General features: G+C 37.4%; 1 protein-coding gene and 1 long non-coding RNA gene across 13 annotated transcripts in view; one reads left to right on the top strand and one right to left on the bottom strand.

Annotated features, from left to right (window-relative positions):
* The window catches only part of ZNF711 (zinc finger protein 711), a 29,218-nt gene extending 25,357 nt beyond the window's left edge, over positions 1-3,861 (bottom strand). The window contains exons 1-4 of one of the 12 annotated variants that reach the window (XM_055376934.2): positions 3,478-3,861; positions 1,648-1,767; positions 598-740; positions 19-123 (exon numbers count right to left, since the gene is read on the bottom strand). In XM_055376934.2, coding sequence (XP_055232909.1) covers positions 19-97 — 79 coding nt within the window. In that variant the 5' untranslated portion in view covers positions 98-123; positions 598-740; positions 1,648-1,767; positions 3,478-3,861. Of the gene's footprint in view, positions 1-18; positions 1,604-1,647; positions 1,768-3,477 lie in introns of those variants that run through there. The other 11 variants (XM_019019826.2, XM_055376932.2, XM_019019829.3 and 8 more) reach the window with 11 other exon arrangements.
* A 75-nt stretch (positions 3,862-3,936) lies between these two features.
* LOC134757916 (uncharacterized) overlaps positions 3,937-27,368 on the top strand; it is a 106,861-nt gene continuing 83,429 nt past the window's right edge. The window contains exons 1-2 of the long non-coding RNA XR_010132518.1: positions 3,937-4,061; positions 23,342-23,463. This is a non-coding gene — a long non-coding RNA (uncharacterized lncRNA). The remainder of the gene's footprint in view (positions 4,062-23,341; positions 23,464-27,368) is intronic.

Raw genomic sequence — 27,368 nt, 5'->3', positions numbered from 1 at the left:
ACAAAGAAAATGCTTTACCAAAATCTTGCATAATCATGGTATGGGCCATTCTAGAGTCTGGCGTGTGCAATCCAAGACTTCCACCGCCTGAATCCATACTTAGCAAAGTTCATTCACCAATATCTGCAAAAGAAATGGCTTTTAAAATAGTTTAATATATTTAGTCCAAAGTTAGTTGTTTTGAGAAAAAAATGCAATTGACAATATGCCTTTCAACCAAGTGTGGAAAGCTTATTACAAAAGAAAGCAAAACAAAGAAAAACCATGGTTAGATGCTTTATGTGACAACCATAAATAAAAGAAGTGCCAAGTGGAAGTAAACCAAAAATAATGGAGACAAAGGCACAGTCAAGCTGATGAGCCATAGGGAAGTGGTAGAAGAAAGCAAAACAACAAAACTGCAGTGCTAAAAGTTCCAGTTAAAACATAGGTTATAAAAGAAGAACGAGATGACAACAAACAATAGTTAGGATATTTATACATTACTAGAGGACTCAGATGTCTAGTATTAGTGAATTTCATCCACTGGCTCTCATCCATTTCTTCCAGACCCAGATCAGCCCTGCAGCGGAGCTCTGCAGATAAACTTGTATTCACCTCTGGCTCCCAGGGTTCTACTTATAATGTAAAATGTTCTATCCCAGTTTCCCCGGAGTTCTTTGAACCAGTAAGGACTTCTGGCCTCACTCTACTACATTCTCTTGTCTCAGTTTTGAGGACTCATGAAACATGACTGCTTCCTAAATATGGTAAAAATAAGATCGATCACATACAAACATTTAGCAAATTATTTATCTCAGCATTTCATTTACTTGTAATTGTACAACTGACTTTTTATTAGTGATTAATAAAATTATGCTAGCTTCAAGGTGGTTTTGAAAGCAAGGGCTCAATCTATTTCATTTCAAATGACTTATCCTATATTTACGACCATTTGATAGTATGGAACATAAAGTCAGATGCTGTCACTCAATGTATTTCTTAGACACATATATGTGCATTTTCTCTTCAAACATAAGATTCTAAGTAAATCAACAAAAACCTGTCAATTTTATAAGGCACTTATCTCCTTTTCACGTAGGACTGCTTAATAAATTGTACCATATTGCACAACAGATAAAGCTGCAACCTTAATGAAAGTTTCAGAAAGGTGACACGTAATACAACTTAATATATTCTTAAATAAAGGAGGATGGCTAAATTGGTATTCAGGAGGCAGGAGAGTCTCAGAGGAACCCCTATCACTATTTCAGGTATATACATAAATATGCTACAGAAGTAGGTGACATTTCTGTATAACAAACGATTCAGACAGAATTACTTTATGTATGAGCAAACTTCACAATTTTAGAAATTCTTAGTTGTGTATCTTTTTTCAAATGCCATTGTTTTCTGCTTTGCTATTATGCAAAATGAGGTCCAAGGCCAAGAGAGTTCACAATAAACTACCTGTGTGTTAACAAAATAAATCTGAAAGGGACATGTTCTTAACATTTAAAACAGTGTACTATTTGGATTTTAATTAAAGTAATTACTTTCTTTACCACATAACTAATAGAACAACTACAAATGTCTTAAAATGTTTTTAAAAACTTAATTTTATTTAACTGTTAAATAAGATAAAACAATAAGTAATTTGTTAATCACCTTTATATGAGTGTCTCGAAGAAATTGTAGATTTTCTCACATAAAGTAAAATCTGCAGTAATTTCTTTTTATTTTTCCTTCTGTGCTATGTTATTTTCTTTGGGAAAACGCTCTCTTTACCTATTATAAAAATACATTCAAAATCAGATACTTTAAAATATTTTAAACTAAGTTTCTTACACAACTTAATATTTTTCTTTACACCTGAACTTGCATAGTGAGGCTGGGAAGGGTTCATATGCTCAAATCTGTAGTAATGTTAAAAGCAACCCAACGGATTCCAACAAAAACAACTACTCACTACGTTAGCAACGTTATTATACTTAGAATGCTACCACTTGATTAAACCAAAATCTTCTCTAAAGCACATCTTAAAAATCACAAACAACACCTTATTTTAGAAAGTGAAAGAGAATCAAGGGCAAGCTTTATCCTTGCCAAATCCATACTGAAAAGTCTGCACTAGCACTCAATGAAGCGTAAAAATTACAACACATAGTGCAACTATTATAAAAGTATTACACTGTGTGAATACCAAATAAATAAACCGGAGTATCTTTCCCCACATAGGAAGTTTCAATAAAATCAATAATAAATGAGGTATGAAAACAGCAGTGTGTTAAGTATTTAATAACCATTAGAGATAGCTAGGCTTCTTGGTCTTCTCTAAGTGTATCTCACATCCTTATTGAATGGAGATAACCCACCAAGTACGTCTCAAGTAAACATCTTTCCATTAACGCATGGGGAGTAGAAATCACAAAAAGAAAATCTGTCTCTTCTAACATAGCTCATTCAGGACCTAGCTTCTTAGTGATGTCAATAGGGTGACGGATAGATGAGAAATGGTAAGGCGGCAGACCAAGAGAATGCGAAAGTAGTATTTGCAGAGATGGGAGACAAAGGAGCCCTGGCAAGTAGCAGTATTGCAGCTTTGGACGCAGCCCTCTTCCCGCATAAGTCTCCTTTTCCCACGACCATGCCAAGTTTCAATCATTTCGAGCAGAATGCACACACGTGCCCTCTGAGGTATTACCCATCTGACTAGATCTTAAACCTAACAAGAGAACCTTCGCAGCAGAAAGGAAGAGACCGATAAGACAAGAATACCCTTTCCCCTCCTCCCTCCTCTCACTTGGTGCAGCGGTCGCCACCGCTGCTACCCACGCCGTGCTGCCCAGCCCCTCAGCCTCCAACAGCTTCCTCTGCCCCGCTACGTGGGAGACGGTTGGGAACCAAAATGGTGGTGTTTTAGTGTAGGCGACAGTTGTCGCACACGCCCCCCCCTCCCCCCAACTCCCAGGCTCTGACGGCTCCCAATCCCCTAAAATGCCGATTCGGTGCCACTTCCTCGCACACGCCGCCATCCCTCGCGCATTCCAAAGGTTACTATTAGCTCGGTCAGGGGGCGGGGGCGAGGCGACTGGGGCGCCAGTGAAAAGAATATGGGGTGGAGGGATAGCTGAGAGAAACTGCCAGGGGGACGCTGCATTCTTCACTTCACCGTTTTGTTTTCCGCCATTTTCCCGTCACCCTAAACCACCGACGGTCTCAACGACGGCTCTAGCTCCCTGGGGCTCTGGCCTAGGGAAAGAGGAGGTTGGCTAAGGGGGAAAACCCTTACTTCCCTCAATTCCTCCAGCCCCCGGCTGTGGCTAAAGAGGAAAACTCCGCCCGAGGCGGGAGGAAAGCTCAGGGACTGGACGCCACTTCCATTGTTCCCTTCGCCCTACGCTACACGCTGGGTGTGAGCCTCTCCTCCCCTCAGACAAGAAACACTGAACGCGGTGGATCCACGTCCCTCTAGTTTCTCGTCAGGAGTCTCCTTACCTGCTGCTGCAGCTACAGCTGCCGCTGCCGCTGCCGCCGCCGCCGCCTCCGTGCCGCCAGTCGGACTGTGACCGCGCTCTGGATGGCTGCGGGGGGCGGCAGCTGTGGATCCCTTAAGGTCCTCACATTCGGGTTTCCGAGGTTCCGCAGCCCGAGCCAATCACAATCTACTCTGCGTCTGGGAGGCGCGCCGCCTCGTTCTCCTTTATATTGCTGCTGACATGCTGAGGTTGCATTACGTCACGCTACCCTTGCTGCAGGGTAGGGGGCCAAAGGGGGGTCTCGCGCACGCGCGCGCGCGGGAGATCGAGGCGCCCGCGCTAGGTTAGTGCGAGACCCCGCCGGCTTGCGGCGGGGGCTGAGCGCCGGCCAAGTCCAAGTGCGCAAGCCCAGATCTCGGCGCGCCCCTGAGGAGTTTCTGTGGGAAGATTTTCTGTTTTCCAGGTTTCCCAAGGGAAACGAAGAAAGGGAGGGGGATAATCAATGACTGAACCTCTAATAGATGTTGGACGACGTTAAAAAAAAAAATGTATCGGCCCTACCCTCGAGGATTTGACAAATTAGACTGACCAGAGTGATAAGAGGTATGCCTCACCCCAATAAAACCTGTGTGTGTTGCAGTTTCCCTTCCTCCCTCCCTTCATTTCTTTTCTATTTTGTAATGGTAGACAATTCGATGAAGAAAGTGAAGGAGAGTGAAGAAAGGTATAGAAAGGAAAAGGTGAACAAGGGACCTCAATGAAGTGGACACTAAATATCTCATGAATGTGTCACTTTCAGCTTCTGTCTGCAAAAAGTGGGAGGACAGTGAGAAATTCATTGGGTGAGGGGTGGGGAAAAGAGTGATGAGATGTGATGAAAGGTAGGTGGGGACTAGATTGCGTAAGCAAAGGGTCTTATGTTTTGCCTATTTTAGCTTTAATTCTATAAGCATTTGGAATCAATAACAGTGTTTAAGCAGGGAAAGGATAGGATCCTAAAGAAAGTAACTCTTTATCTTTGCAAATCATTTGAATATTTACAAATAAAGCATGTTATTATTCTAGATTCTAGATACATTCTTCAGGTCTCTATAACCTAATATACCACTAAAGTTTTTGATAGAATTATAGAAGATGTGAAAGTCCTAGCACAGTACCTGGCTCATAGTAGACCAGGAGTCGGCAAACTTTCCCTATAAAGGGCCGGATAGTAAATATTTTATTTTTGTAAATAAATAGTAGTAAGCAAAATATTTTTTGAGGGCTATAGCGTCTCTGTCACAACTACTCTGCTCTGCCATTGTAGCCCCAAAGTGGCCATAGACACGTTCAGCAGAATGAGGAGATATAATTTCCAAGCTTGAAAAGGGTGAAATTCAGTTATTACTAAAACGTGAAGTATGATAAATAGATAGATAAGAGATTGGTAAATTACCTTCCATTGTGAGGTTCAAAGTTTCTCTGCAAGAAATGCAGTTTCTGCAAAGCCCGTACACAGTGGGCACAGAGAAGGAGCATGCTCGTGTGCGCGCATGTGACGTGTGTGTGTATGTGCATGTGTAATGATGGTAAAATATTTGTTTTCCTTACTTTTGAGTTCCAGGGAGAGATAAGTGAGCATGGCTATGTTCCAGTAGAACTTTATTTATGAACGCTGACATTTGAATTTTATTTCATCTTAATGCGCAGTGAAAAATTATTCTTCTTTGAATTTTTTCAACAATTAAAAATGTAAAAATCACTCTTAGTCATAGGCCATAGAATAACAGGCAGCAGTCCAGATTTGGCTTGTGGGCCATAGTTTGCCCACCTCTGTAGGTTTCATTTACTTAAGCTTTTACTTTCCATTCTAGAAGAAGAAAGATATTTTTATGAGTGTGTCCTCATACATGACATTTTTCTATGTTGGATAGCCTGGCAAATACTACTTATGGTCTTGTCCCATGGCAATTCCAACAGGACATTCAAAGAAGAAAGCTGAGAAAGATGTGGGGTTTTTACATCAATCACCTTTGTGAATGGTACACTGTGGGAGATAATTTTTAAAACCTGAAGGCCATCCTTGCTCTTCCCTCTTTCTCCAAACATCTAGTCAATGAAAATATCCTGAGAATTCTTCCTCTTTAATATCCGTGGAATTAATCCCCCTTTTACCTAACATCATTACCTTGTTCAGGTTCACATGCCTTCTTAACTGGATTATTGCAACCCCTTGCAAACTAGTTCCTCTGTGTCCATTTACTCACCAAATTCCCAAATCAAAAATGACAAAATCAGAAAAATATATCAAATCGATTCTCCCCATTCCATTTTCACTTCAGTTGAGGCCCTCACCAATGGGACAGTAGTAATAGTCTTCTGACTTATTTCTCTGCTCCACTTGATATCTTTTACAGTGTAGAGTCTACATCATCACTGAATTCACTTGCATAACAAAACAAACAAAACTGATTATCTTACTCCCCTGCTTAAACATTGCTATCAGTTTCCACTAGAAGTCTAGGATAACACCCAGACAAGTACAAAAAGAGAGTTTTGGTAATCCTGGCTAGGGAACAATGGGGAGACCATTTAACATATGTCCTTTAGATATTTGGCCAATACTTATTTAAAGGAAGAAACTGACTAATAAATGGGAAAAAAAACTGTTAGAGCTGGCTGTTTATGCTATTTTGGAAAATAGTATTGTATTTATAATTATATAGGCATCATAAGCCCAAAGCATTCATTTTTTTCTATTTTATTTTAAAATTTCAACTTTCGTTTTACATTCAGGAGATACATGTGGAGGCTTGTTAACTGGGTATATTGCGTGATGCTGAAGTTTGGTGTATGAATGATCCCATCACTCAGGTAGTGAACATAGTACCCAACAGGTAGTTTTTTAGCACTTGCCTGCCGTCCTTCTCTCTCCTCTCCAGTAGTTCTCAGTGTCTGTATCCATCTTTATGTCCATGTGTACCCAAACAAAGCATTCATATATATATGGCTCTACTGTTGTTCATATTTAAGTAACATTATAATAAAACTACCATAATTTAAATGAACATTGGGAGTACAATTTTTCCTTTAAAATAGTCTAATAAAAAATACAAAATGACACTCAAAAAGTCTGTAAATACTATCCCACGTAAAAGGTACCAGGACTCCTTGGGGGGAATAGCTAATTCCAAGTTTGAGATAAAAAAACAAATAAGATGAGATTGTGACATATTGTGTCAGAGAGCAGGGGTACCATCAAAGTCTAATGTCAAAAGTACACAGGAGGCCAGGTGCGGTGGCTCACGCCTGTAATCCCAGCACTTTGGGAGGCCGAGGCGGGCAGATCACGAGGTCAGGAGATCGAGACCATCCTGGCTAACACGGTGAAACCCCGTCTCTATTAAAAATACAAAAAAAAAAAAAGTACATAGGAGCGTCAAACAATAATAGTAACTTTGAATGATGAAAACACATTGACTATATAAAAAATTCATGAGTTGATTAATGATACCGATAGAGAGGGATCCCCCTACTCCCAAAGAATGAAACCTCATTGAATACCATTTAAGGTAAATAGAACATCGACTCCTTATTCTGACAATTAGCAGTCAAAAGAAAAAAACAATCAGTATTTTATTCTGCTTTTTTTGTACAAACTTTCAGAACAACAAGAAAGCCCTAGTTTGGTAAGAGAAAGTTCTTTTTGCAAGAAATACAGTTAGTAAATGTAGGAAAAAATCCAGAAATAAATGTAGAAAATCACTATTTTACAACCTCCAATGATGTAACAGATCCAGGCAAGGATCATCAGTGGGTGAAATATGAGATGAAAAAGTTTATTAAGGAGTTCAGGCCATCATCACCTGAACCCTGTAATAATTTTATCATTGACAACATTTGGTATTGTCATTATTCTTTATTTCAGCTGATCAGATAGTTGTATAGTGATATCTCATTGTCTGACAGCTAATAATTTGTCTAATAGCTAATAATTAACACCTGTTTGTGTCCTTATTTGCCGTAACTTCTCTGATGAAGCGTCCGTTTAAGTTCTTTGCCCATCTTTTAATGTGGTTGTTTCCTTACTATTGAGTTTTCAGAGTTTAAAAAAAATACATTTTCTGGATACTAGTCCTTTATCAGATACGTGATTTGAAAATATTTTCTGTACATCATTACTGGGTCTTTTCATTCACTTTACAGTGCCTTGGGCAGAAAAAAAGTTTTCAAATTTGATGAAGTCAAATTTGTCATTTTTTTTTTCTTTCATGTGTTGTGCTTTGGTGTCAGTTTTAAGGATTTTTTTCCCCTAAAAGTTTAACATTTTAGTTTTTGCATTTACATATATTAATTATTTTGAGTTGGTCTTTATATAAGGTGTGAAATTCAGGTTAAGGTTCATTTTCAAAGGTTCCAGCAATATTTGTTCAAAAGACAACCTTTTCTCCACTGAATTGCCTGTGTATCTTTGTAAAAATATCAAATGGCCATATTCATGTAGGTGCATATCTGTCCTATTTTTTAGGTTCCATTGACTTGTGGACTTGTGTATCTATCCCTTTACAAACATTGCTCTGACTTGATTACTTTAGCTTTATAGTAACTTCTAAAATTAAGTAGTGTGATTCCTCTTTGTTTTTCTTTGTCAAAATGTAATGAGCTATTCTAGTTCTTGTGTCTTTACATGTAAATTTGAATATTAGCATGTCTATATACAAATTTCTGCTGGGATTTTAGTTGATATTGTGTTAATCTATAGATCTCTTTGAGGGAGAATTGACATCATTACTATAATGATTCTTCTATTCATGAACACAGTATGTCAATTTGTTTAGGTCTTCTTGGATTTGTTTCATCAGTGTTTTGTCATTTTCAGTATATACATTCTGTGCATGCTTTGTTAGGTTTGTACCAAACATTTTCAGTTTTAGGAGCTATTGTAAATGGCATTTTTAAAATTGCAGTTTCAAATTTTTCTCTGTGTTTAGTTATAAGCAGTTTGAATATAATATGTCTGGGCTTGGACTTTTTTGTGTTTATCCTCTAGGGTTCACTCAGCTTATTTTATTTTATTTTATTTCATTTTATTTTATTTTATTAATCGTGGTAAGAACGCTTAACATGAGATCAACCCTTTCAACAAATATTTAGTTGTACAATGCAGTATTGTTAACTAAAGGCACAATATTGTACAGCATATTTGTAGATATTAATCATCTTGAGTACTGAAACTTTATGCAAATTAAAAACAACTGCACATTTCCCAGTCTCCCAGCCCCTAAGAATCACCACTTTACTCTTTCATTCTATGAGTTTGACAATTTTATTGTATTTTTTTGTATTTAATATTTATGGGTACATAGTAGATGTATATATTTGTGGGATACAGGAGATAGTTTAATACAGGCATACAATGTGTAATAAACACATCTCAGGGAAAATGGAGTATCTCTCATCTCAAGCATTTATCATTTCTTTGTGTGACAATCCAATTATATTCTTTTAGTTATTTCTAAATGTGCAATAAGTTATTGTTGACTGTAGTCACACTGCTGTGCTACCAGACACCAGCTCTTTTTCATTCTATTGAACTGTATTTTTTGTACCCATTCACTATCCCCACTTCCCCCAACCTCCCACTACCTGTCCCAGACTCTAGTAACCATCATTCTGGTCTCTATTTCCATGAGTTCAATTGTTTTAATTTTTAGCTCCAACAAATAAGTGAGAGCATGGAAAGTTTGTTTCTGTGTCTGGCTTATTTCACTTAACATAATGACCTCCAGTTCCATCCATGTTGTTGCAAATGACAGGATGCCATTCTTTTCTATGGCTGAGTAGTACTCCATTGTGTATATGTACCACATTTTCTTTATCTATTCATTTGTTGATGGACACTTAGGTTGCTTCCAAATCTTGGCTATTGTGAGCAGTACTGCAGCAAACATGGGAATGCAGATACCTCTTCAATATACTGAATTCCTTTCTTTGGGGTATATATATAGCAGTGAGATTGCTAGATTATATGGTAGCTCTACTTTTAGTTTTTTGAGGAACCTCCAAAGTGTTCTTTATAGTGGTTGTACTAATTTACATTCCCACCAACAGTGTACAAGAGTTCTGTTTCCTCCACATACTCACCAGCATTTGTTATTGCCTGTCTTTTGGATAAAATCCATTTTTTCTGGGGTGAGATAATAACTCACTATAGTTTTGATTTGCATTTCTCTGATTATCAATTATGTTGAGCATGTTTTTATACACCTGTTTGCAATTTGTATGCCTTCTATTGAGAAATGTCTACTCAGATATTTGACCCATTTTTAAATTGAATTACTAGATTTTTTTCCTATTGTTTGAGCTCCGTATATATTCTGGTTATTAATCCCTTGTCAAATGGGTAGTTTGCAAATATATTCTGCCATTTTGTGAATTGTCTGTACACTTTGTTGATTATTTCCTTTGCTGTGCATAAGCTGTTTAACTTGATATGATCCTATTTGTCCATTTTTTCTTTGGTCCTGTGCTTCTGGGGTATTACTTAAGAAATCTTTGCCCAGATAAATGTACTGGAGAGTTTCCCCCAATGTTTTTTATTAGTAGTTTATTAGCTTGAAGTCTTATATTTGAGTACTAATCTATTTGGATTTGCTTTTTGTATATGGTGAGGAATAGGGATCTAGTTTCATTCTCTGCATATACAAATCCAGTTTTCCCAGCACCATTTATTGAAGAGACTGTCTTTACCCCAGTGTATGTTCTTGGCACCTTTGTTGAAAATGAATTCAGTGTAGGTGTGTGGATTTGTTTCTGGATATTCATTCGGAATTGGTTCTCTATTCTGTTCCATTAATTTATGTGTCTATTTTAATGCCAAGACCATGCTGCTTTGTTTACTATAGCTCTGTAGTATAATTTGAAGTCAGGTAATGTGATTCCTCCAGTTTTGTTCTTTTTGCTTAAGATGGCTTTAGCTATTCTGCATCTTTTGTGGTTCTGTATAAATTTTAGGATTGCTGCTTGTAGCAATCCTAACAAACATGGATTATCTTTTCATTGTTTTGTCCTATTCAATCTATTTCATCAGTGTTTTATAGTTTTAATTATAGAGACCTTTAATTTAGTTCATTAATTCCTAGGTACTTAATTTTATGTGTGGATATTTTAAACGGGATTTTAAAAAATTTCTTTTTCAGATTGTTCACTGTTGGCATATAGAAATGCTACTGATTTCGTATCCCGTAATGTTACTGAATTTGTTTACCAGTTCTTATAGTTTTCCAAATATGAGATCATAGCATCTGCAAACAAGGATAATTTGACTTCTTCCTTTTAAATTCAGATGCCCTTTATTTATTTTGTCTGATTGGTCTAAGTAGGACTTCCAGTACTATGTTGAATGATACTCATGAAAGTGGGCATCCTTGTCATGTTCTATATCTTAAAGGAAAGGCTTTCAGTATTTCCCCATTCATTATGATACTAGCTGTGAGTCTGTCATGTGTGACTTTTACTGTGTTGTGGCACCTTCCTTCTATTACCAGTTTTTTGAGGGTTTTTATCATGAAGAATTGTTGAACTTTATCAAATGCCTGTTCAGCATCAATTGAAATGATCATATGTTTTTTGTCCTACATTCTGTTAGTATGATGTATCACATCGATTGATTTTTATATGTTGAACCATAATTACATTCTGGGATAACCTCACTTGGTTCATGAAGAATAATATTTTTAATGTGTTGTTGAATTCAGTTTACTAGAATTTTGAGGATTTTTGCATCAATTTTCATTAGGAATATTAACTTATTAACTTGTACCCTTACTTTTTTGATATGTCTTTGGTTTTTGCATCATGGTAATACTGGTTTCATAGAATGAGTTCAGAAGTATTCATTCCCTCCTCTTCCTCTATTTTTCAGAATAGCTTGAATAGGATTGGTATTAATTCTTTAAATGTTTGGTAAAGTTCAGCAGTGAAGCCATTGGGTCCCACGATTTTTGTTACTGGAGACTTTATTACAGCTTGAGTCTCGTTACTTGTTATTGGTTTGTTCAGCTTTTGAATTTCTTCATGGTTCAATCTTCGTAGTTTGTACATGTGTAGGAATTTATCAATTTCTTCTAGGTTTTCCAGTTTATTGGTATATGGTTGCCCATAGTAGTCTCTAATTATTATTTTAATTTCTGTGGAATTAGTAGTAATGTCTTCTTTTTCATCTCTATAATTTTATTTACTTGTGTCTTCTCTCTTTTTATCTTGATTAGTCTGGCTAAAAGTTGGTCTATTTTTAAAATCTGTTTTAAATACCAACTTTTTATTTCATCAATCTTTTTATTGCATTTTTGTTTAAATTTCATTTATTTCTGCTCTGATCTTTATTATTATTTTTTCTACTATTTTCAGGTTTGGTTTGTTTTTGCTTTAGTAGTTCTTTAAGATGCATCATTAGGTTGTTTATTTAAAGTTTTTCTACTTTTTTGATGTAGGTGCTTATAGCTATACAATTTCCTTTTAGTACTGCTTTGGCTATATCTCACAGATTTTGGTATATCGTGTTTCCATTTTCATTTGTTTCAATAAATTTTTCAGTTTCCTTCTTAATTTCTTCATTGCCCCACTGATCATTCAGAAGCATGTTGTTTCATTTCTGTGTGTTCGTATAGTTTCCAAAATTCTTCTTGTAATTAATTTCTAGTTTTATTCTATTGTGGTCAGAAAAGATACTTGATATAATTTTATTTTTTTTGAATTTCTTAAGACTTATATTGTCCTATCTTGGAGAATAATTCATGTGCTAAGGAGAAGAATGTGTCTTCTGTAGCTTTTGGATGAAGTGTTCTGTAAATATCTATTAGGTTCATTTGGTCTATAGTGCAGATTAAGTACAATGTTTCTTTGTTGATTTTTTGTACGGATGATCTGTCTCATGCTAAAATGGGAGGTCTCCATCTATTATTTTATTGGGGTGTATCTCTCTCTTAGCAATAATAATATTTGCTTTATGTATCTGGGTGCTCTAGTGTTGGTTGCACATATAATTGTTATAACCTCTTTCTGAATTGACACTTTTATCATTAAGAAATGTTCGTTTCTTTTTATAGTTTTTGTCTTAAAATCTATTTTGTCTCAAATAAGTATACTTACTCTTGCTCTTTTTCGGTTTCTATTTGCATGGAACATATTTTTTCATCCCTTTATTTTCAGTCTATGTGTGTCTTTATGGGTGAAGTGTGATTCTTATAAGCAGCAGATTGTTGGGTCTTGTTATTGTTTTTTTTAATCCATTCAGCCATTCTATGTCTTTTGATTAGAGAGTTAAGTCCATTTACATTCAGTGTCATTATTGATATGTAAGGATTTACTCCTGCCATTTTGTTTTTTGTTTTCTGATTGTTTTGTGGTCTTCTCGTCCTTCTTTCCTCCCTTCCTGTATTCCTTGTAGTGGAAGTGATTTCCTGTGGTAGCATGATTTAGTTTCTTGCTTTTTATTTTTTGTAAATCTGTAGTATGTTTTTTGATTTGAGGTTAACATGAGGCATACAAAGAATATCTTGTAATCCATTACTTTAAACTGAAGGCAGCCTAATACTAATTGCGTAAACAAACTAATAAGCAAAAAGAAAAATAATGAAAACTACACTTTAGCTTTGTGTCCCCATTTTAACTTTTTGTCATTTCTATTTATGTCCTAATGTACTGTCTTATGTGTTGAAAAGTTGTAGTTATTATTTTTGATCAATTTATCTTTTAGTCTTTCTATTTAAGATATGAGTAGTTTACACATTCATAATTACAGTGCTATGATATTCTGTGCTTTTCTGTGTATTTACCACTACCAGTGAATTTTGTACCTTCAGGTGATTTCTTATCACTCATTAACACTCTTTTCTTTCAGACTGATGAACTCCTTTTAGCATTTCTTGTAGGACAGACCTGGCATTGCTGAAACCCCTCAGCTTTTGTTGGTCTGGAAAGTCTTTATTTTTCTTTCATGTTCAAAGTATAATATCACTGGGTATGCTATTCCAGGGTAAAAGTTTTTTTTTTTCCTTCAGCACTTTAAATATGTCATGCCACTCTCTCCTGGCCTGTAAAGTTTCCACTGAAAAGTCTTCTGACAGATGTATTGGAGTGTTTTTGCATGTTCATTTCTTTTATCTTGCTGTGTTTAGTATCATTTCTTTATCTGTGACTTTGGAAATTTGATTATTAGATATCTTAAGGTAGTCTCACTTAGGTTACATTTGCTTGGTGTTTTATAACCTCCTCGTACTTGAATATTGCCATCTTTCTCTAGGTTTGGGACATTCTCTGTTATTATCCCTTTGAACAAGCTGTCTATCCTGATCTCTATCTTTCTGCCTCCTCTTTAAGACCAATAATTCTTAGATTTGCCCTTATTGAGGCTATTTTCTAGATCTTGTATGCATGTTTTATTCATTTTATTCTTTTTGTTTTTGTCTCTTCTCACCGTGTATTTTCAAATAATCTATCTCAAAGCTCAATAATTCTTTTTTCTGTTTGATCAATTATGCAGTTAAGAGACTGATGCATTCTTCTGTATGTCCATCACATTTTTGGATTCCAGAGCTTCTGCTTCGTTCTTTTTAATTATTTCAACCTCTTTGTTAAATTTATCTGATAGGATTCCGAATTCCTTCTTTGTGTTATCTTGAATTTCTTTGGGTTTCCTCAACACAGCTATTTTGAATTATCTGTCTGAAAGGTCACATACCTCTGTCACTCTGGAATTGGTCACTCGCGCCTTATTTAGTTTGTTTGGTGAGGTCATGTTTTCCTAGGTGGATGTTTGTGAATGTTCATTGGTGTGTGGACACTGAAGAGTTAAGTATTTCTTGTAATCTTCACAGTCTGGGCTTGTTTGGAGCCTTTCTTTTTGGGAAGGCTTTCCGGGTATTTGAAGGGACTTCAGTGTTCTAAGTTTTTGTTCACTGCAGCCATATCTTCATCAGGAGACACCCCAAGACCACTAACACTGTGGTTCTACTGACTTGGTTGTCTTGGTTAAGATCTGGAAGAATTCTCTGGATTACCAGCAGAGACTCTTTTTCTCTTCCCTTACTTTCTCCCAAATAAATGGAATCTGTCTCTCTGTGCTGAGCTGCCTGGAGCTGAGGGAAGGCTGACATAAGCAACCCTGTGGCCACCACCACTGACACTGTGCTGGATCAAACCTAAAGCCAATAGGTTAAGGGGGTCTCACTTAAGGCCTGCGGTAACCACTACCTGATTACTGCCTATATTTACTCAAGGCCCTACGGCTCTACAATCTGGATGTTGTGAAGCCAGCCAGGTTTGTGTTTTTCCCTTCAGGATGGCAAGTTTCCCCTGTCCACAGGCAGGTCCAGAGATGTCATCCAGGAGCCAGGCCCTGGAGTTAGAAACCTTAGAAATGTACCTGGTGCTCTATTCTAGTGTGGCTGAGCTGGGACCCAAGCCACAAGTCAAAGTCATATGCACTTTTCCCTTTTCTTTTCACAAGCAAAGGAGTTGCTTCCTGTGGCCACCAACATCCCAGAGCCATGGCGAGTACTGCCTAGACACCACCAATGTTCGCTCAAGGCCCAAGGGCTATTCAGCCTGTTGTGGTGAATGCTGCCAGGCCTGGGACTCTCCCTACAGGATAGTGGGCTTTTCTCTAGCCCAATATAAGTCTAGAAATGACATCCAAGAGCCAAGGCCTGGATTCAGGGATCCCAAGAGCTTATTTGGTGCTGTTGTTCACTGTGGCTGAACTGGTAGCCATGCTGCGAGGCAAAGTCCCCTTTACACATTCCTCTTCTTTTCTCAAACAAAAGAAATCTCTCTCCATAGCCACACCAGCTGGGAATGTGCTGGATTAAGCCAGCACTCGCCACCTTAAGCCAGCACATCTCTGAGTATCACCCAAAACCCACACTGAGTGTTGCCTGGGCACCATTCAGGACCCAAGCGCTGTTTATTCAGCAGATGATTCATCTTGCCAGGACTGGGTTCTTCCCTTTAAGCTTGTGGGTTCTGTTCTGGCCCAGGTTGTGTCTAGATTTTTGTCTGGGAGCCAGGGCTTGTAATGGGGCCTCACAACTTGGCTCAGTGCTCTCTCCTAATGTGGGTGAGCTGGTATCCAAGTTGCAAGACAACGTCTTCTTTACTCTTCCTCTCCTCTCTTCAAGCAGAAGAAAGGAGTTTCTTTCAGAGCTGTGAGCTGTGTGCCTGGAGTTGTGGGAGTGGTGGTGCAAGCACTCCCTTGGCTGCCCCAGCTAGTGTCTCATTAGGTTGCATGTCCCCCAAGTCCACTAACTCTGAGCCCAGCACAGCAGGAGTACTTGCATAGGAATTGCAGTCCTTATGGCCTAGACTGCCTTTCAAGTTTATTTAGATCCCCAGAGCACTTTAGCCCACAGTGGCAAGGCTTTCTGGAACCCAGGTTCCAAGTACTGGGATGGCCTTCTGGCTAGAGCTGGTCTAAATATTCCCTCTGTGGGCACCAGCTGAGTTCTGCCCGATGTCGCTTTTCACTGTGGCAGGAGAGCACTGAGTTCTTATGCAAAGTTTCACAGTCCTTGCACTCTGCCTCCCCCAAGCACACAGGTTCTCTCTTTGCACCACGCTGCCACTGCCCTGGCTTGGAGGAGTGGTGGCATTGGGAATTGAAGACTGCTTTTCCTACCTTCTTCAGTGCCTCTTTCAGTGATATGAAGTTAAATCTAGTACTGTGATCCCTTACCTGATTTTTTGGTTCTAATGAAGGTACTTTTTTGTGTGGATAGTTGTTCAATTTGGTGTTCCCACAGGGAGGAAGATTCCTGGAATCTTCTATTTGGCCATCTTACTCCACCTCCCACTGAGTTTGAGTATTTTAGATACTGCCTTTAAGTGGAATCATGCAAAATTTATCCTTCTGTGACTAGTTTATTCCTTTTAGCATAATGTCCTCCAGCTTCATCCATATTAATCCAAGTGGCAGGATGTCCTTTATATTCAAGGTTGAATAGTATTCTTTTGTATGCATATACCACATTTTCTTTATCCGTTCATTTGTGGGTATAAATTTAGCTTGTTTCCATCTCTTGGCTACTATGAATAATGTTTCAGTGAACATGGGAGTGCAGGTATCTCTTTGAGATCCTTATTTCAATTCTTTTGGATATATACCCAGAAGTGGGGTTGCTGCATCATATGGTAGCTCTATTTTTAGTTTTTAAAGGAACTTCCATACTTTTTCCATAATGGCCATACCAATATACATTCCCACCAGCAATGTACAAGACTTGCCAACATTTGTTGTGTTTTTATTTTTTAATAATAGCCATTCTAACAGATGTGATGTTACTTCTTACTGTGGTTTTGATATGCATTTCCTGATAACTAAGGATATTGAGCATCATTTCATATATTTATTGGCCATATGTATGTCCTCTGTGGAGAAATGTCTATTCAACTCTTTTGCCTATTTTTTAATTGGGTTATTTGGTTCTTTTGCTTTGTTTTGTTTGCTTTTTATTTGTAAGAGTTTGTTATGTATTTTGGATATTAAACCCTTATCGATTTAGAAATATTTTCTCTCATTCCATAGTTTGTCATTTCACCCTGTGGACTGTTTCCTTTGCTGTGTAGAAGCTTTTTAGTTTGATGTAGTCCCACTTGTCTATCTTGGTTTTTGTTGTTGCTTCTGCTTTTTGTCTCATATCCAAGAAATAAATGCCAAGACAAATATCATAAAGCTTTTCTCATATGTTTTCTCATAGGCATTTTACAGCTTTAGGTCTTATGTTAAAATCTTTAATTCATTTGTAGTTGATTTTTGTGTATGACATAAAATAAAGAAATGACCAATTTCATTATTTTGCATGTGTATATCTAGTTTTCCCAACACTTCTTCTTGAAGAGATTATCATGTTCTCATTGTGTATTCTTGGCATCCTTATTGAAGATCAATTGGTTGTATATGCATGGTTTTATTTCTATGATATCTATTCTGTTCCATTGGTCTATATGTCTGATTTTATGCCAGTGCATATTGTTTTTATTACTATAGCTTTGTAATATATATTGAAATCAGGAAATGTGATGCCTCCAGCTTTGTTGTTTCTCAAGATTGCTTTGGCTTTTTGGGTTCTTTTTGTGGTTCCATATGAATTTTAGGATTATATTTTTTATTTGTGTAAAAAATGTCATTGGGATTTTGATAGGGATTGCATTGAATCCATAGATCTCTTTGGGTAGTATGAACATTTTAACAATATTAAGTTTTCCAACTCGTGAACATAGGATGCCTTTCTATGTATTTGTGTCTTTAATTTTTTCATCAGTGTTTTGAAGTTTTCAGTTTAGAAGTCTTTCACCTACTTTAAGTTTGTATTCAAGTATTTTATTCTTTTAGACGCTATTGTAATTGGAATTATTTCCTTTTCTAATAGTTCATTGTTACTGTATATAAACACAACAGTTTTTGTATGTTAAATCTGTATCCCACAACTTTACTGAATCAGTTTATTAGTTCAAACAATTGTTTTGTGGAATCTTTACAGTTTTCTAGATATGAGATTATGTCAAGGTAAATTTCTTCTATAACTGATCTGTTGAGACTTTTTTTTTTAAATTCTGAATGGGTGTTGAATTCTGTCAAATGCTTTTCCTGCTTCTATTGAGATTATAATGTGGTTTTTATACTTATGTTAATGTGTTATATTACATTAAGAGATTTGCATATATTAACCATCCTTGCATATGAGGGATGAATCCCACTTAGTTGTGGTGTATGATACTTTTAATATGCTATTGAATTTGGTTTGCTAGTATTTTGTTGAGAATTTTTGCCTCTTTGTTAATCAAGGATTAATTGCTCTTCAGTTTTCTTTTCTTGGAGTATCTTTGTAAGTCTCTGGTATCAGGGTAATGCTAGCCTCATAACATGAATTTGGAAGTATTTCCTCCTCTTCTGTTTTTTGAAAGTATGAGAAGGATTGGTGTTAATTCTTTTTTTAGATGTTTGGTAGAATTCACCAGTGAAGGCATTTGGTCCTGGACTTCTCTTTGCTGGGAGTAGTTTATTAATGATCCAGTGTCTTTCCTGTTTCAGTTTAGTGCCTTTTCATTGTGACTTGAAAAATTCTATTTAGCATTTCACTGGTAGATTGGATGTGGAGTAGAGATAAAGAGAAAAGTCAAAGATGACTCCAAAGTTTTCAGCCTGAGCAAGAGGAAGGATGGAGTTGCTGCCATCTGAAATGGGGAAGTCTATAAAAGTGGAGCAAATTTTTAGTGAGTTCAGCTGTGGATCTAAGTTCACGATGTTTGTTAAATATTCAAGTTGAGTTGGATTTCAGGGGAGAAGTCCAGGATTGAAATACAAAATTTGGAGATCATCAAGAAAGAGTGTATATTTAGAAGAGAAGGACTGAACTCTGGAGAATTGTTAGAAATCATAAAAATGAGAATAAACCAGCAAATAACACTGAGAAGAAGAGAACAACAAGGTAGGAGGAAAACTAGGAGAGAATGATGTTTTGGAAGCCTAAAGAAGTGACCAGTTGCATGGAATGTACTGATAGTTCAAAGAAGATGGGGACTGAGAATTGACCATTGGATTTTGCAACATTGAGGTCATTGGTGACCTTGACAAGAGCAATTTCAGTGGAGTGGTAGGTGTGAAAGCCTAGTTGTAATGAGTTCTATAAAGAATGGGATGAATGGAATTGGAAACTAGAAATCAAGAAAACTCCTTTGAGGGATTTTCTTCTAAAGGAGGCAGAGAAATTGGGCAATAGCTAGAGGGGGCTACAGGGACATCAATAGACATTTTTTTTAAATGTGAGAAATTATAGCACATTTCTATGCTGATTGGAACTGATCCAGTAGAGAAGGGGAAATTAATAGGTCAGGTAAGAAAAGAATTACTGGAATGACATCTTTGAATAGGGAGAAGGTATGTGTTCTAGTACACAAATGAAGGAGTCTGCCTTACTTAGGAGTATGGATAATGACAAGAGCAGAGGCAGGATATGTGTGCATTCTTGCAGTTAGGTCAGTTGGAAGTTATCTTCCGATGCTTGTAGAAAATCTCTCCTTTAAGAAATTCATCATTATGGAAGTTCCAAAAATTTATGAAAGTAGAGAGAATAGATTAATGAACCTAATAGATTAATGAACGTCCATGCTCTCATCACCCAACTTTAACAATTATCTGTTCATGACCTGTATTTTGTTCTATAGCCCCCTCTACACTCTTTCCCCTCCCCAGATTATTTTGAAGTAAATCCCATGTATCATATTATTACAACTCTAAGTATTTTATTATATGCCTCTAAAAGATGGTGCTTTAAAAAATATAACCACATCACCATACCTAAAATATTAACAATAATTCCTTAATATTATTATATGTCCAGACCATGTTCCAAATTCCCCAGTTGTCTTTTTATAATGTCTGTTTGAATTGTGGCCCACATAAAGACCATGTATTGTGATTGATTGATGTGTCTCTTATGTCACTTTTAATCTATAGATGCTCTTTTCATCTACATTACCCAGTTTATTTCTTGATAAAACTGAACTATTTGTCCTGTAGAGTCTCCCACAGTCTGTATTTTGCGATTGCATCCCCATGGTGACTTTCAACATGTTCTTCTGTTCTCTGTATATCCTCATTCAGAGGTTTGATGAGATCTGGGTATAACGTTTGCAAGAATACTTTATAAATGGTGGTGTATACTTCTATCAGGAGGCACATAATGTCCAGTTGTTTCCCTTGTTGGGATGTTAGCAGCCATTGATAATTTTTGTTTAGATCTATTAATTGATTGGGTGTTTCTGGAATTAGCAGGAATATTTGTAAAAAGAGAAGCATTTCCTCTCTTCTTTTAAGTTATACTTTTGTGCAGTTCAAAGTTTTGTTTGGATTGCTTTAATTTTCTCAGTGAAGTAGTAAGTAAGGGTATCAGGTAGAATGAAGAGAGATAGGAAATATTAGAGATTTTAGGAAGAGAAGGTGTGAAATAGACATCTAAATGAGAGGCAACATGATTGGACTAGAGAGATTTAGTATGATTGCTGGGTAACAATAAGAGCACAGATGAGGTTCGTGGTCAAGAATTTAACTAAGACCAATAAGTGTGGTTGTATGCTTTTTAAAAATCACCTTCACCTGTATGGAGGTAGGTTAAAGTAGGGAAAGGACTGGCTTTAAGCAGCCTTTGGTTTTGGCAGCTGAACTCAAGCAAGAAAAAGGCAAGAATATTCAGGACATATACAAGGGAGTGATTATGGAATTTGCACTAGGTAGAGGGGAAAGTGGACATGAGAATGATAAGTTACTGTAAAAAGCTGATAGGGTCCAAAGAATGCATATCTTGTAAAGGTTGAAGAATTATAAAAGCCAGGGTGCTAAAAGGAGTGTGCTGGAGAGATGAAAGGTGCTGATTAGATAGTGGAATGTTTAAAATTGAGATTATAGACAGGGAATGAATATAAGAGTGGCTGAGGAAAAGTGGTGGATAGCTCTCTGGAAGAGAGGAGATCAAGGAAATGAGAACCCAATAAATCTGAACATTTATTAATATATATTGATCACCAAGTATTATGACAGTCACTAGGCCAGAACCTAAACTCCTCAAGTAATGAGTAGTATAACTCAATAAGAAGGAACAGTAAAATATAAGCTCCATGTGGACAGGGAATTTTGTCCAGTTTTATCATTGTATCCCTAACCCTTAGAATAATAACTGGCATATAGTAGAGTGTTCAATACATGATTGCTTTATGAATGAACAACTAAATGACTGAATGACTTGAAATTCAAAGCTGGGGGGCGTTTAAGGAAGACAGAAGGATAATGGCCTGGAAGTGGTAATGAGGTGCAAATAGGACATCTAACCCAACTTTAGGACCATTGATTTGAGGAATATGGGAAAGAAAGCAGTTGCCATTTGGGCTTTAGGGGAAGCAGTGTCTTCATTGGAAAGCTAGAGTTCTTAGAGCAAGTAGGTGAAAGGAATATTTGGAAAAGAGGTTGAGGATATAAATATTTTTTCTGGTGATGGACTGTAAGTTCTAGTAGACACTGCAGGAGAGTTTCAGGAAATGGGGAAGGGTGGGAAATAGGGTCAAAAAATAATGTGCAGAGTTGCATGGGGAATAAAGTGTAGGGATTTGGGATTTCTGGACTTCTTTAGTTGACTGAAGTAAACAGAGATAAAGGACATAATTATATAATTCTAGTAATATCAAAGCAGGTAATAGTTGTGAGACTATGAGTGTGGGGGTTGGGGGAGAGAGAGATGGGGGTCCTGCAAGGAATGCAGAAAGCTATGAGGCCAGTTCTTCATTCATGTAATAAAAAGATCAAGACCAGGGAACAGGGGATAGCTCCCTCCTAATTCCTGGAGCACAAGGGGCTCTGGATTCCTTTTTGATTCCTGTGTATCATAGGGTTGAATGCCAGAAACCTCTTTTGACTACTACTAAAGGAGAACGTCAGAGAAAAAGAGATATTTCTTGCATATGAACTTTGTGCTTCAGCCATACTTGAATTACTTGAAGTTCCCTCAGTACACCATGTTCTCTTATATCTCTTTGCCTGCTGATCCCTCTTCCTGGTTTATCTCCCATCCATCCCCCATCTATCCAGAATGCTTCTACTCATTCTTCACGACTTAGCTTAAGTATCTCTTCCATGCAGTCTTTCTGCCTTTGCATATTTAAGGAAAATTTAGGGACTTCCTCCTGTTGTATTCCTTAGTACTCCATAAATATGTCATCATCTTGACATTTAATTTTTGTTGAATTTTTACTGGGATAGTGTGGATTCACATGCAGTTGTAAGACATGATACAGAAATATTCCATGTACCATTTACCCGGTTTCCCCCAATGGAACATCTTGTAGAACTTTAGTTCAGTATTACAGTAAGATTGACATTGACACAATTCACCCATGTTATTCCAATTTCCCTAGTTTTATCTGTAGTTGTGTGTGTGTATTTGTTCTATAAAATTTTATATGTGTAAGTTCATGTATCCACTACCACAGTCAAGATACAGAACAATTTCATCACTACAAGGATCCGTTTTGTTGTCCTTTTGTAACCACACCTACTTTTCTCCCACCCCCTTAACTCAATCTCTGACAACCACTGATCTGTCCTCTTTGTCTAAAATTTAGTCATTTCAAAGTGTTATAAAAATGGAGTTACAGTATGGAACCTTTGGGGATTGTCTTTTTTTCATTTAGCATAATCTTTGGGGATCCATTCAGGTTGTTGCATGTATGTATAGCTCATTCCTTTTATTGTTGAGCAGTGTTACATTGTACGGATGTTTCATGGTTTGTTTATTCATTCACTAGTTGAAGGAAAAGTGTCTCCTTTCCAGTTTTTGGCTGTTACAAAGAAATCTTCTATTTGTATACAGTGCAGGTTTTTGTGGGAATGTAAGTTTTCCTCTTTTTTTTTTTTTTTGATATATACTCAGGAGTGGAATTGCTGAATATAGTGGAAGGACCAGGGACTTAAAGGGTAAGTCCATCTCCTCTTATCAGGAAGGCAAAAACTTTCCTGAAATCCTCTCACTATCACACTTCCCCTTCAATCTCATTGACCAGAACTAGTGGCAATGGAGGCTATAAAAAAGGAACAAGCTTAGATATTTCAAACAAAATTTGGATTCTGTTAGTAAAGATTAAAGGGATATTTGTGATGAAATTAATAGTGCCTGCTAAAATGTCAATGTCTCAGAATGAAAGAAGCTGAATAGAAAAAAATTTTATCATAGGAATAATAGTAGGCTGAATGGTGGTCCTCAAAAAGATATGTCCATGCTCTAATTCCTGGGATCTGTGAACATTACTTATGTGACAAAATATGTGATTAAGTTAAATAAAGATCTTGCTTATCTGTTAAGATACAGGCAGAAGAGGAGACATAGACACACACAGAGGAGAAGATGATGTGAAAAGGGAGGCAGAGATCACAGTGGTGTGGCTACAAGCCAAGAAATACCGAAGCCATCAGAAGTTGGAAGAGGTAAGGAATGGATTTTCCCCTAGAGCCTCTGGAGGGAGCGTGACCCTGCTGACACCTTGATTTAAAACTTCTGGCCTCCAGAACTGTGAGAGAATAAATAGCTGCTGTTTTATGTAACCCAATTTGTGGTGATTTGTTATGGCAGCCACAGGAAACTAATACAATAGTTAAGAGCACTGACATTAGAGTCAGATCTGAATTCAAGGTCTTCCTTTGCCACTTATTGGAACTAGGAGTGTTCCTTTTGATCTCCTCAACTCCTGACAAAAATAATTGCTCTGATGGTCATTATCTAGAAGTATTTTTTTCCCTGCTCCCCTAGTCCATTACTTCAGTCACTCCTATTTTTGTCTCTATAGGTTCAAGCCTTGCACACATGTTGAAAACTATTCTAAGTTACTCTGGGCAGGAAACCTGTGGAAAGCTCCTGCCTGTAAAGGAGTTTGGCACAGTACCAGGCTTCTCTCTTGCTGCTGATCCCTATGCCTATCACACGGATCCCATAATTACATAGCAACCTTTTGTGGCCTTGACTTTGGTCTAGGATTTTTGTTCCCAGTCAACAAGCCTGGGTTTCTGGCCTCTGCTAATTGTCCTCCTAGATCTGACCCACTTTCTGGACCTAGGCTTCTTATCTTGGCTCATCATCCAGGATTCAGATGATGCAATATCATTTCTGGAAGGGAACCAAGAGGTCATCTAATCTAACCCCTTCACTTTAGAGACAGAAACTGAAAACTTGACTTCATCTTTCTTCTTGGCTCTATCATGTCTTCCGTCTTCTCTTGGCCTTAACTAATATCTTTTTTGAGGTCATATGAGAAAAAAATTCTGCTATACTCGTATCCTTTTTCCAGTCTAATGAAATTCGCAGCCAGGCACTTACCCAATGCTACCAAGTCTCTAAATTACAAGTGTCAGTAGCAAAAACTTTGTGATAAAGGAAATGGGATAATTCCTAACAAAACATTCTTACTGTGACAGTATCTCAACCAGATGATATAAAAGCACAAACTTTGGACACATACTACTAGGCCAGTCATAACTAAATATACAATATGCTGAAAACATCTATTAAAATAAAAGCTTAGCCGTAGAAGAAAGAGGGAAAATTCCTCTGAAACTGTTAAAAATCTCAGAAGGGATGAATATTCCTTCAGAAAACAGCTCGAACAACTTTGTGTATAAGACTATAACATTGTAGTTATATCAAGGCCATTCTAAAAGAAAAGTTACTATGTATAAACGTATAATCTTAGCTACTAGTGACTTCTAGTTAGAAGAGTAATACCAAGTGGAATATTTCATTTTTTAAGAATTCAGTAAAAAGATTCTCTCCTAGTGGAGAAGAACCTATTTATGGGAGTACCTACCATCTTAGCATATTGTTATCTTTGCTACTACCTTTTGTCACTCTCCTCTACTTGTAAGAAGCAAAGGATGTAAGGACTTATGATTGTTGCTTGGCAGTGTCAGAAAGGCAAACCAAACACATCTTTGAGCTTAGCAGGAATCAATTAAAATCAAAATTACCTTTGTCACTATGAGATAGATGTAGGAATCAACAAACAGACCTGATTGTAATTAGGTGGTTAGATCAGGCAGTCCAGGTGGCATACATCAGAGTAGACAGGATTGGAAAGAATAAATTATTTCTCTCTCTTTCTCAAAATATATATATTTCAAATATATATATATTGGGCAAAGTTTGGAAAAGTCAGGTAAGACAGGTATATTCAAACATAGACTATAAGTTCAAACATGAGATTTGTTCCTTGGAGTGCAGAGAGCACCTGCGGAAGAAACCTTTGTCCACTTTAGCCTTATTCCTGTACTAGGCTATAGCAGATAATAGTTATGATTTCTTGACTAATCCCTATTTGCTGGGCACTGTCTCAAGTGCTTTACATGTCTTATTTAATCCTCATAACAGCCCTATGGAGTACAGACTGTTATTCTCACTTTAGAGAAGATGAAACAGAGATAAAGGATAAGTCATTTGCCCAATGTCCCACAGCTAGGAAGTGTGGAATCTGGAATTTCAATGCAGCAGGCTCACTACAGAGTTGTTTAAGCTGTTAACCACTGTGCTAGATTATCTCCTATATATAACTATGCTTTTGACCATCCTCAGTCTTCTCCTACTCTGACTCTAGCACTTACAATAGCAGCCTCTGACAATTTATGAAGTTTTCAGTGCATACAGACAAAATCTCTAACCACCCAGACCCTGTTCTTAGGCCAGCCTCAGCATCAAGAGGCTAAAACTCTGAACACTCAATGTCTATTCCTGCTTAGACTGATAGGAGCCAGTTAGAGCCTGGTCTTGTGTTGTATTAAACACCTACAGAAGTCCTACCACCCAGGGTCTGGCCCTACATGATTCTCAGTATGAATAAAGGAATCTTTCAACAACTGGAAGCTTGTTTCTATTCTGGACTATGTGACATCCACAGAAAACTTTCAACCAACCAGGAACTCTTTCATGGGCAGCCTAACTTAGAGGTTTTTTTCTGGGATAGCCACATCTTCCATAGAAGTGTCTGAATTCCAAGGACTTATTTATAATCAGGTTATCCAGGCAGAGAGAAATGACATGCAGGAAGGCTCTAAAAGAGAAACCAAAAGTCAAGTATGACTAGAGCACATAGCAAGATGGAGAGTGGTAAGTGAAGAAATTGGAAAAAAATATACTGTTCCTAGTTACAGAGTTTTGAATCAGGCTGATTGTGTTTGAATCCTGGGCTCTGACACTAATTATGGGGCTTTGCACAAGTTACTAAACTACTTAAAGCCTCGATTTCCTCATTTGTACATGGGAAAAATAACAGTACCTACCTCATAGTGATGGGAGGATGGCGTAAGATTGCATGTAAAGTATTGTGTGCTTACATCATAGTAAGTATTCTTATGAATATTACACAGTAACACACAAACACATACATGATATAAATGTAGATATGGATGTAAATATAGATAGAAAGAGATAGAAAGACAGAGTGACAGAGACCCGATATCTTGGGGTCTTAGAGTGCCTTGTGATCCATGGTGAGAACTTGAAATTTTATTCTAGGGTAATTGGAAGCTATTGAAGAGGTTTAAGGAGAAATATAACAAGACTAGGCATGTATATTAAAATATTACCGTAGCTGTACTGTGGCAATAGGATTGGACTGAGGCAAGTGTAAGATATGGGGGGACCAACTGGGTGTCAGTTACAATTGTCCAGGGAAAAGGTGGTGGTATTTCAGACGATGATAGTGTCAGAATGAATAGAGATAATGGTAGGAGAGGGGACATATTTGAGATCTATTTAGGAAGTAGAAGGGACAGTGACTGGTGAGCACTTAATTTCTTTTTCTCTTTTTTCTTTTCCTAATTTCCCCTTCTCCACCCCAGGGAATTAAGGAGAGATGACTGAAGAACAGGACCAATAGTTGACAGATCATGTAGGACACTTTGTGATGCATCTTAGATCCAGGAGAGTTTTTTTTTTGTTTTTTTTTTTTTTTTTTTTTTTTTTTAACACAGAAGTGCTGCCTGGGAGCTAGGGCCTGGAACAGAGTCCTTATGACTCTGATCGGTGCCCTGTGCTGCTGTGGCTGAGCTGGTATCCAAAATGCAAGACAAAGTCCTCCACATTCTTCCCTCTCTTCACCTCAAGAGGAAGAAAGGGGTCTCTTTTGGAGCCACAAGCTGTACAGCGGAGAGTTTAGGGGAGGGGTGATGCCAGCACTCCCTTAGCTGCTCCCACTGATGTCTCAGCAGGTCATATGCGCCCTCAGACCACTGTTTCTGGGCTCAGTTCAGCACTAGGGCTTAAGAGTTGTAGTCCCTGTGGCCTAGACTGCCTATCAAGTTTGCTTTGAAATCCAGAGCACTTTGGCCCTGGGTGGCAAGGTCTG

This window comes from Gorilla gorilla, chromosome X (genome assembly GCF_029281585.2).
Source record: "Gorilla gorilla gorilla isolate KB3781 chromosome X, NHGRI_mGorGor1-v2.1_pri, whole genome shotgun sequence".
Classification (NCBI taxonomy): Eukaryota; Metazoa; Chordata; class Mammalia; order Primates; family Hominidae; genus Gorilla; species Gorilla gorilla.
This window is presented reverse-complemented; position numbering and strand designations above follow the sequence as displayed.